The sequence below is a fragment of the Diadema setosum genome, chromosome 3, assembly GCF_964275005.1.
Source record: "Diadema setosum chromosome 3, eeDiaSeto1, whole genome shotgun sequence".
Classification (NCBI taxonomy): Eukaryota; Metazoa; Echinodermata; class Echinoidea; order Diadematoida; family Diadematidae; genus Diadema; species Diadema setosum.
In genome coordinates, this window is record NC_092687.1 from 24,010,732 (window position 1) to 24,022,733 (window position 12,002).

Consider the following 12,002-nt stretch of genomic DNA (forward strand, 5'->3'; position numbering starts at 1 on the left):
GTATGTATATATATTTATATAGTGATATGCACTTGTATATATAAACAGTCCATAGGGCGAATATACGTCCAAAAACGCGGTATCTTAACCCTATTATTCTGACGGGGGGGGGGGGGGGGGGGACATTTCGCGCCACGATTCCGCAACGCACAAAGATTTTGCCGCGTCGTTTCATGACTTTTTTCATTGAAGTTTCCGGCATATTTTGAGACCAAATTTGCGATGTCCGGGTTCACGGTTCTGAAGTTATGTAATGTTTTGCTATATGTATGTCGACCTGAAAACGGCTCAAATTCATGATTTCGTGTTCAAATCCAATGCAATTTGTGTTTTTTTGTTAAATTGATATAAATTTGATTATTTCAACTTTTAACCATTGAAATTAATCAATTCTAGTGTAGATAAGCTTGAAAAAGTGCCTGCAACAAATTTTGGCAAAAAAAAAATAGAAAACAAAAGGTAGAAAAAAATAATAAAATACATAAGAAATTAACAAAACAATAAACAAACAAAAAATTGATTTTGATTGTGCTATTTTTTTTACATGAAAATTGTTCGATGTGTCTTGAGGAACTCTGTGACAAAAATTGAGCAATCCTTCAGTCTTTGGAGTTATAGGAGTTATAGGTGAAAATATGATTTCATGCGTAAAAAGGACTACTCCACAGTAGGAGACAGATCAGATGGCATAGTGTGTGCAGATTGTGTAGAGGACTGTACCATCAATACAATTTAGGGGAGATTATCAGCGATGCGAAAGAAAAATGGGTGTATTTATATGTTGGATGTAAATAGAAAACGGGGCGTCATTGGGGGAAAGTAGGTATATCTGCTTTAACATAGAGAATTCAATGGTATAAGATGCATTTTGTGCTCTTGTCAATTCAATGCTTCTTAAAAAGTGGCAATACATTGTATTTGCATTTTTCTGAATATTATCATACTTTTTATCAAAATTACCCTTAACTATTGTTTATTCCACATTCCCCTGTTGGCTAGAAATAGCATTTATTAACATATTATATACAAAGAGAGAGAGAGCTGTATATATTGCATGATTTTGTAGGGTCAGTGTGTATTTAAATAGAGTGGCAATTATTTTATTTTTTTTTTAGATGATATGTGTCAGCGATGACCAACAAACTCTGAGAGTTACTTAGGTTTTTTGAAATATTTTATGACTATTGAATCAAATTATCCAAGCTGCTATTTTCTTGAACAGCTGGAAGATAGGTGTGTCAGACTCTTTGGAAAATAAAAGAAAAACAATTATTAAATACATTTGAGCTTGTCCCTTTACACACAGAATGTCAATGTTCTGTTACATACATTGTAACAAAAAGTGATAAATCAATACATAATAATAACTTATTTGAAGAAATAGCAAGTCACACGAGAAAGAGAGCAAAAGATGAGGAATTGACAAAATCAGAGGAAAAGCTATGGAGGAATGCCAAGAAAGTATGTACAAGTCCTATTTTTTTGAAGTTGCATTATCTACTGCAGTGTATACTAGTAGCTTTAAGATACATTTATGTAGACCTGTAAATAACTCTGTTGATTGGACCACTCATAAGCCACTTAATATTACAATGCAACATTGTAAAATTAAATATTGTACATGTAATGTCTTAATTCCTAAGTCCAAATTTTTCATCATTCTCAAATTCACTGGTAATGGACATAATTTCAACTTCACAGTATTGATTATGTTAAGTAGTTTAATAAAAAGGGACTGGGTGCATTTAATTCTATAAATGCCAGACAAGCATACACACACACACACACACACACACACACACACACACAAACAAGAGTCTTGCCAACAGTTTTGCTTGCATTATACGATTTAATTTGTTTCAATGCGCCATGATGGATGGAACAAGGAAAGATATGGATTCACTCCACCACTGTACAAGTTTAGAACAAATAAATATCACATACTGGTGCAGTAAATCGTAGAATGTAAATGGAAGCTGACAGAGCATGATGCTCTCAAAAATAGCATTCCAGTCATTTGATGTCATCTAACATATATAGCAAAACTACATACAGGCAAACCATGTCAAGAGGTTATAATCACTGTTATGGATAGCAGAGTCACTATGTATACTGCCCATCATTCCAAAGTCATGTTAACATACATTATATACTTTTAATTAGTTCTCTTCAGTTCTTCCAAGTACAATGTACACAAAAATACATTCTACATTCTATTAAAACAATAGATTCATAATAATGTCCAACTACATGATGATAAGAATTAGCATACTATACACACACAATGACACACACCTACACTTGGACTCGCCAGTTCACACATTTCTCGCATACACAAAAACATTACAGTATTTAAAAAGGTAATTTTTCTATCTGTTTATACAGAATTGTATCTAAGACATAAAATACAATTGTTCACACACAATTAGCCTATGCTCAGTTTTGAGTCAAAATCAAGTACTTATGCACATAATAATGGTGTTACTACATGATATACTTATCCAGAATAACTATCCTGGATATGTCTGCCTCAAGACAGGGAAAGAGAATAATCCAGCCCAACTTCAACCAGTCATATACAACATATTCCTTACTACTTGCTACTATCACTATTTGCTACAATTACAGGTCATAATCAATTACACAGTCAATAACTTTGGTCTGTGAACTTGTTATAAGCCACTACTTTTCAAGATGATGCTGAATATATACAATGTATATATATAAAGTTTATATATTCATATTGCTTCCAAAAAATTTGCTCCTGCCACAACTGCTCCCATGAAATATCTGCACGCTAAGCCAAACTTAACCCTAACCCCAAGTCCGTGAGGAAAATACGAGACCGGGGCAACTGTCGCAGGAACAAGTGTCACTGTTTATATTATTATACATAAATATAAACATATATATGTGCATATTCAAACATTCAAGACTAATCTAACAAGTATATACAGCATGTCATAGCTAGGTTACTGCCTGCAGTGTACTACCTATGGGAACTTCATGATAGATGAATAATCTAGCACCATATAGCTCCAAAACATAGCTTTAAGAAAAAAGCATAGCACACACAAATGTATGTAATGTATCAATAAATTAATACAGTCATTAGTAGCACAGAAGTGTATCTGAACATGATGTTTACATACATACAACAAGTCCTAAAAGACCAAGCAGCTCATGTTATCCCATTATCATGAAGTGTGATCTTTGAAGTTGTCTGACATTTAGCACTTGTTGAACAGATTAAACCCCAGCACATATGACTTTTAGCTTCCTTATCATTGTATTCCATGATTTAGATCATTTCTCCTTGGTACATGATGTTGCATTTGCATGTCATATCTAGGGGTCAATTTGTCTCCAGTACAAGTCACAAACGACATCCAAAGCAAGCATTTTTTATCAAATATATGTTCAGTCCTACACAAGGTGTTGCATAACACCCATTCTTCTGTTTTGTGTTTTTCTCAAAACTTTCCAATCATATCTGGGAGAAACAGGTTGAAGTTCTAACTTTTCAATCAGATTATACAGTGAAACAAGAGGCAGGGCATTCAGTTGTCGGTATTCTGTATATTAAACAGACCAATTTCACGATAAACTTGCAGCAATGCTTAGCAGGAAAACGGACAAGCACAGTTCCCCCTTGTGGCAAGCACAATGCTTTGAATTTCATCAACTGATATTACATGCATCAAACTCCTTGTCCCTATCAATATCAAAACACGTCTCTATCATCCTTAGTATGTCACATGTTCAGCAGTCTCACACTGCTGCATGTATATTTATTGCAATGTCTGGCAATATACAGCAACAGGAGCAAATTACTGTAGAATGACAAATGTTCGCGCACATTTTACAGTAATTTCGCGAATTTTGCGAGAGCCGAGATTTGTAAAATCAAAATGCACCCTAAAGATCTTGTCTACACTATATGCATTGAACGTTAGAGGCAACACGTGAAAATTTCATGCTGCGAGAAAGGCCGTCGGCTCCAATTTGTAAATTTCGTGCCGTGAAAATATTGTGTTTTACAGTATACAGCATGGATGAATATTGTGTCTTCTGCAAAGCAGTACTGTGTCTTGAAAGCCAGCAAGTAACAATTGCAGCAGAATGATACATGTATAATCAATTTTCCAAAATCCCGTACATAGTCACATCTCATGCCTCCACTATGGCAAACATACACACACACACAAAAAAAAAAAAAAAAAAAACGTATGACGGTACACATGGATATAAAAACATGTTTTTCTTCACCTTCAAAATATCTGGAGGGAAAAGACTGAAAGATTTGTTCCACCAGAACTTCAGATGATGAAATCACTGATTAGAACAAACATTCTACAAGCAATAGGAAGATCTAATTGCCTTCCAACACAGACTTGGAGTAACTGGATGGATTGATTGTAAAGTGGCAAAGTTGGCATATAAATTAATGAGTAGACAAGATGATGTCACATGACTAATGATGCCACATGACAGATGGTGTCACATGACAGATGGTGTCGCATGACGAATGATGTCACATGATGAATGACGTCACATGACAGATGATGTCACATGACAGATGATGTCACATGACAGATGGTGTCACATGACGAACGATGTCACATGACAAATGATATCACATGACAGATGATGTCACATGACAAATGATGTCAGCATTTTGTGTCTCGGAATCCATTCCTCTTGAAAGTGAGTGGAAAGCCTCGTTGGTGTAGCACGCTGTGGGGTATAGGCTCAAAGTGGACTTCCCCTGTGTGATAATACCTGTACGAAGCAAAGAGATAACAAGGGCAACATAAACTATAAGAAGTATATTGCCCTTTATCGTGCACTACAAAACAGATATGGTCTTTTACAGACAAGCGTGATACAACGCTTGACACCCCGAGTCCTATTTTCTCCAATATACAAATATTGTCCTAAGGGGAAAATATGTGACCCACTACAACAAAAGGATCCTAAAGTCGCTGACGGCTGAGCAGAGAAAAACGAGTTTGAAGTCACATCATCAAAAATGGTCAAAACTATCGGATTTCTGTTCTTGGCATAATTTTGTAGTGTAATGTTTTGTCTATCATGTGCCCAAATTTCGAAGCTAAATGATCAAAGGAAAGGCAAGAAATCAGAGTTTTTCTGGGTCGTAATTTTCCGACTTTCAACGTAACAGAAACATATCTGAAGATTTGGATTTAGTGCCGCCGCTAGACTCCGCCCCTAGAAACAAGGGAGTGATCTTATTGGTCAGTATGTGGCATCCTGATTACTGATTGGTCGTGTGTAGACCGCTGGCGCTAAGCTTGAGTGAATATTGCGGAGGTCGCCAGGAGCATACCAATGTACCTTCTATTGTCAAGCGGTGAAAACTGTCTCGCCTCTCCTTGATCATGATAGCGTCGGAAGGAAAACTTTGAAGGTCTTTTTCTCGAAACTCTGATTTCCTCAACCACTTGACATGCGCTAATTAAATCATTGATATCTCCGCAACCGAGTACTTTGATGAGTTGTGTTATATATGAAATTAAAGTAGAAGAGTAAGGGAATTGTGTTATGCCATTTTAAGGAAATCGTCCTCCCCCGACTTTCAGATCCTTTTGTTGTGGTGGGTCACATATAACTCAAGAGAAGACTGTCTAGTGTTATATTATACCAATCGACAAGGCAATACTTTTTAGCTACAGTTGAACCTCTCGTATCCGGACAAGTCAGGACCGGGGCTCATCCGGATAAGGAATTTGGCCGGATACGGGAGACTCAATGCTTTACACATGTACATATACATACACATGTAGGTCCTACTGATGTAGCCCATTGTAGTACCACATGTAGTAATGTGTATACTGCAACCTTTTCATTGTTAACACTCAGTAACAGACCCCAAAATAGAGGTGTATGTTAATGTTGGAAGTAATATGTAATTCATGTGTGTTTGTGTAAGAGTTCTCAAGGAGTTGGGAATCCCCCTTTCCTCCCGTAATTATTAAAAAAAGAAAAAAAAATCACGGCGAGATTGCGTCCGTATAATAGAGAGATCCGGATAAAGGGAGGCCGGATAAGAGAGGTTCAGCTGTATATGGCTTTAACATAGATACCTATCACTTTATTATAGCCTATCGGCAACCAGTCAAATTCTTGAATTGCAATTCAACTGACAGGACATCACTGCACACAATATAATGAATTTGATCCTCCCTGCATTAGTTATCCAAAATGCATTATGACCAAACACTGACCAATATGTAGACCGTAAGTATATGAGATTATTTCCATGACAAAGTGGAAATTGTATCTCAAAAGTGTTATTTATGTTTGTACATGGCTGAAGCAGAATTTAGAGAAAATATGTAGTAATGTAACCCATTCTCTTACACATCAAGTGAGTACTTGCATTGTAGGAACTAGTCCTATTTTTTTTTCTTTTTTGTATTATATTTTCATCAATTTTAATGATTCAAACAAATAACATAACAATCAAGTATACATTGTTAAATGCAACTTAGATTACAATAAAAACATGATTTATAAAGGGTCGTCAGTCCTATTTTTTGTTGTAAGAGTTGAGTTGTTGACAAATACGACTTCACTGTAAAAGCAACCCCTAGGACTCTGTTTGACAGTGTGGAGGTGTAGTGAAAAGTAGAAATGCTGCGCTTGGCTTATTCAAACATTAATGTCAAGTGGAATAACAGAATATGGTAAGTTTTGTCACCCACAGGCTTTTCAGTTTCTTAAAACATTGGCAATCATGTGTAACAATATTTTTTTTATGTCTTAGATTTTTCACAACACGATTAACGATGGCTGCATTCACATTTTTAAAGTAAAACCATTGTAAAACCATGCATGGATTGTCGGCCTTGTTTGTAGTCATATTAAACTTAAAGCATTAAATTTCTGAACAAACTGCAACAAGTGGCAAGAAGTTGCAAGTTGAATATTTTCTACACGTGTAGATTGTTGTCTTTGTCTTTGCTGCGCAGGTTACCTATTTTAAACAGAGAATGAGTTACTGGACAAGGAAGACTACGGCTTAAGATAGAAGGCTGGTGTCACAGGTTCAATTTGATAGAGTTAGATTTAAAAGGATGAGAAGCAATGGATGGAGCAGGCGGGGGGGGGGGGAAGAAGAAGGGGTAGAGGAACTGGAGCAGAGGAGTGGAAAGAAGGGGAGGAAGAGGAGAAGAAGAAGAGGAGGAGGAGGAGGAGGGGGAGGAGGGGGAAGAAGAAGAGGTGGGGATGGTTCCATGAAGGCAATCACCATGTTAACCCCCTCCCCCTGCAATGACAGAATGGATTAACCTGTTGAGGACAAGTCCCACATATACTCCGGCAAGTGTCTATGGGAAATGTGTGTTGTAGCAAAATCAAACCGTCCTCAACAGGTTAAGGAGAGGACAAGCAGAGAATTGGCCCTGTTTTGTGGGAATCAAACCCTGTGCAATGCTCACCTGTAGATGAATACTCCAGCAATAATGGCAGCTAATATCACTACACCCACACAGACTGCCACAACGATCCATTTCCATGTGCCTACAGAAAAATGACATAAACAGGCCCAGAGAAATAGATGGTTACATTCACATAATATGCCAATTATTTCAATTTTCACAGTAATCGCTATCATCTCAATGCTTTTCACATGATCTGCATTACTGTGATTCCTAAGTTACAATCAACATAATCAATGACACCACCATGAATACGAACAACATCAGCATCATCATCAATGGTAGCATCCCATCGTGACCACCACTTGTATCAAGTTTTGTCATTGCATGTTAAATAATCACAGCTGCATTAAACAGTCTAATGAACAATCTGGTCACAAAGAAAATGTCTTGAACTTTGACATATTGGAACACTAAATCAATTCAGTTCTGTGAGAGGTGCATGCAAGATCATTCAGGCGTTTAGCCTTACAAGTCAAACCCGAGCCAAACAACCTTTAAAAGATGAACTGTGTCCTTCCAAGACAGGCTACTGAAACAGAGAGGTAGCCAAAGTATTCTACAGCATGATACATGTACAAAAGACTGTATGTGTGAAGTACATCACACGTATGTCTCACATAAATTATACATATTCATGCTAAAGGATATACACGAAGGTAGCCAAGAAATGCCAAGAAATTATCTCGCAAATGGGGAAGAGTTCAATTATTCTACCTATAATCTTCCTACTCACCATCATTATGAGACAGCAAACCTCAGATCTGGAATCATGTGTCTTCAAGGAGCATGGCACCATGGCATAGAACACACTCTCTTAACCCATTGAGGACGAGCTGATATTGCTATGACACACATTTTCCATACAAACCTGCACGAGTATACTCTGAACTAGTCTGGGTGAAGTATTGTTCTTGCATTTCTACTATAGTTTCACATGGCGAGTAAAGCACACACAACAGCACAAATAAAACACCATAACTGAGTTCTGTTGACATATTGTTTCTTTCTCACCTTTTCTTCCCTGGAAGGGGCTTGCATTGGAGTCATGTTGGTCTGTAGTCAGTCCATCACTGCTGGTGGAAGTGGGTGGGTTGACTGGAACACATTTTAGCATCCCTGAGAGAAAAGGGGTGGGCAAAGAACAAGAAGGGGTGTGGCAGGGCTGGTATCACAACTACAGTAAAGTTAAGCAGGATTCAGCAGGTGAGATGATACCACATAGTACCTGGGGATGTCCCTCACCATTACCTACGTGTACATACCCTCTCCTTCCCCCTGGCTGTGCTCATTGACATGGCTGGCACAGTATCCCTTTTGTGTCTGTTACTATTCATGGCATACAGGAATCCTGCATGCACTCTTGAGGTGAGTTCTTTATCTTCAATGGCAAAGTACCCATCTATTTCTACATCCATGGGAGTTCTTACCACACAAAACACATCACCCCTTCCTCCACCGGAGTCCTCTGGGAGTGTACAGGCTTAGATTACCATCAATGGCAAGGTACCAAAAGCACCACTTCTTATATATCTAGGTGTATTCATAACCACCAATACTACCCCTTCTTACATCCCTGTGTATCCCTTACTACCATAGGCACATCACCCCTTTGTAAACCCCTGGGTGTGTCCCCCATCACCACAGGCTCATCACCTCTTCCTACATCCCCAGGCGAGTCCCTTTAACATCAAAGGCACATTATCCCTTCCTACACCCCTGGTGGGTGTGTCTCTTACCACCACATGGCACAGTACCCCTTCCTACATCTCTGGGAATATCCCCCACCATCACTTGCATAGTACATATATCTCACTGACACCAGTCCTCTGGACATGTCCCTTACCATCAATGGCATGTTATCCTTCCTATACCCCTTGGTGCTGTCCCTATACCATCAATGGCATAGCACATATCGCTTCATACATTCCTGGGCGCATTCCTAACAATCACTGGCATAGTACCCCTTCCATCAAATCTGGGTCCGTCTCTTTCCATCAATGGCACAGTATCCCTTCACACACCCCATGGCGCATCCCTTACCACCGAAGGCACATTTAGACATGTACCCTTCCAACATTCATGGGTGTTCTCTTAAAACCAGAGATGCATTACCCTTTTACTCTTGGGTAAGTCCCTCACCACCAGAGGCTCATTACCCTTTTTCTTCGCTGCCAATGGCATAGTACACCTTCCTTCACCCCTGAATGCGTCCCCTCCCATTAATGCCATAGTACCCCTTCCTACGCCCCTGGGTGTGTCCCTTATTGTTCATGGTAGGCCCTATAGCACTCCCCCTCACAGATCTTAATCTGGGTGTGTCCCTTACCATCAATGGTATAGTATCCCTTCCTACCAATCTGGGTGTGTCCCTTACTATCAATGGCATAGTACCCCTTCCTACCAATCTGGGTGTGTCTCTTACCATCATTGACATAATTGTACCCCTTCCTACCAATCTGGGTGTGTCTCTTACCATCAATCGCATAGTACCCCTTCCTACACGTGCACTCTCTTTCCTTGCTGCACACAGTGTGTGGGAATGGACAGTGGGAATCCATCACACATCCCATGGCTGGGTAACACGTCCGTCCAGTGCCTGGGGAAAAATACAGAAGAATATCCTTTCTATTTAACCCATTGAGGATGGACTAATTTTGCTACAACATGCATTTCCCATAGACACCTGCCCCAGTATTTTGGGGGCTCGTCTTCAATGGGTTAAAAGATTAAAAGATTAGTTCAAAGGATTTCATGTCATTTCAAGAATAATCACTCAACAGCATGTGGTCTTACTTTGAAAATAAGAAACAATACAAAAATAATAATCACAATTAAGAAAATCATGATATGTACAGTGTTACTCTGCTTGGGAATATTCTCAGCCAAAGCATGCTTGCTTCACAGTCACATTGAATTCTGCATAGTCACATTGCGAGCAGGGCCTTAACACGTTGAGGACGGGCTGATTTTACTACCACACACATTTCCCATAGACACTGTCTTGCCGGAGTATACTCAGGACTCGTCCTCAAAAGGCTAATACAAACAAAACTAATTACTGCCCCCCCCCCCCCAAAAAAAAAAAAGAAAGAAAATAAATAGATAAATAAATAAATAAGAGACAAACAGACAGTCATACCAAAAGTAATTTAATTTTAAGTCATACTGAATATGGAATTGTGATTAAGTACAGTACAATGAGTTCATAATTATATTCACTGTTTTTTTTTTATATCTGATCTGATCCGATTTGATTAGATTTGTCTTGTTTTGCTTTGTTTTGTTTTGTTTTGTTTTGTTTTGTTTTGTTTTGTTGTACGTGGCCACTTCAAGGATGTAATAAATGCTTGCAAAGGAAGCAACAACAGGACAGACGACTTTTAAAGTTCCCTCCTACGGGCCAGACAATGAGGATACAGTGTATGGCCTGGGAAGACAACAGCTGCTGCCAGGGGGACTTGAACCATAAACCTTGTGCTTGATAGTTCGTGGTCATAACCACTGAGCCACTACGAGCTCCATTATCCAAGTCCAGCCTTTGCCAATTCACAGATTCTGCACTCTACCTGTGAAGCCGTTAGCACAATGGCATCTCCCATCGTCACAGTAACTACCCACAGAGGAGCAGTCTGGTAGACAGTCCATGGATGATGGCGGCCGAAGCGACTCATCACAGCCGCCCTGTACCACGAGTACGTCGTTCTTCCCTTCAAATCCTGGAAACAGAGATAGACATTGGAGGAAGGGTGGATTAATGACTCTTTTCAGATGTCTTTTTTTTTTTTTGATTACTTTATGATGGTTTATTAATCTTATCCCTTCTTCTCTGCAGATGAATTTCTGCAGAGCCTGAAGTACTTTTTGTTATGCTAATGACTTCATTAGTGCCTACTAAGTATTCTATTTGCATACCATGAAATATGAATTAGGAAAAGCATGCAATACAATAGTGTACACAATAGTGTACACAATTGATCCATAGATAACTAGAAATGTCGCTACGGCGACTGGTGTATGCCTCCGCCATAATACATGGTTCTCCTAATAGGTCTATAGTACAATGTCTTGACAATGTGTGATGACAGTTTCACACAATTGGCAAAATATTAAAATGACAGGTTTGCCACAAATGTGCTGAATGTTCACTTTCCTAGAACTAGGTTCAATTGGATGAATGATTAAAACGTCAGAGTGCAGGTATTTGGGGGAACTGATGATTTTCACTTGACTTTTGACCCTTTTACAAGTTTATGCATTGAGTAATTTTCAAGGTATTGAGAAAAAGTATAATTTCAGTATCAAATGGTAAAATAGTATTATCGAAACCTGGCATTTGACCTTTGACCCCACAGTTCCAAAGAGAATCACTGTTAGGTAGAACATGCATAAATATGTAAGTTTCATGACAATACCTTGAGTTATTTTTGAGATATGGAGGAAAAAGTGCAATTTAGCACTTTCACTTGACCTTTGACCTTTTGACCTTTGACCTTTTGGCAAGAAACTTCCCACAGAATATATATTGGGTTATACATG

At 38.6% G+C, this 12,002-nt stretch overlaps 1 protein-coding gene across 1 annotated transcript in view; it reads right to left on the reverse strand.

The window, feature by feature from the left end:
• Nucleotides 1–4,410: 4,410 nt before the first annotated feature.
• Nucleotides 4,411–12,002, reverse strand: part of LOC140246703 (thrombospondin type-1 domain-containing protein 7A-like) — a 61,245-nt gene continuing 53,653 nt past the window's right edge. Inside the window, exons 22-26 of the mRNA XM_072326041.1 lie at nt 11,033–11,173; nt 9,940–10,062; nt 8,478–8,582; nt 7,464–7,545; nt 4,411–4,782 (exon numbers count right to left, since the gene is read on the reverse strand). Of these exons, the coding sequence (XP_072182142.1) occupies nt 4,671–4,782; nt 7,464–7,545; nt 8,478–8,582; nt 9,940–10,062; nt 11,033–11,173 (563 nt within the window). The 3' untranslated portion in view covers nt 4,411–4,670. The remainder of the gene's footprint in view (nt 4,783–7,463; nt 7,546–8,477; nt 8,583–9,939; nt 10,063–11,032; nt 11,174–12,002) is intronic.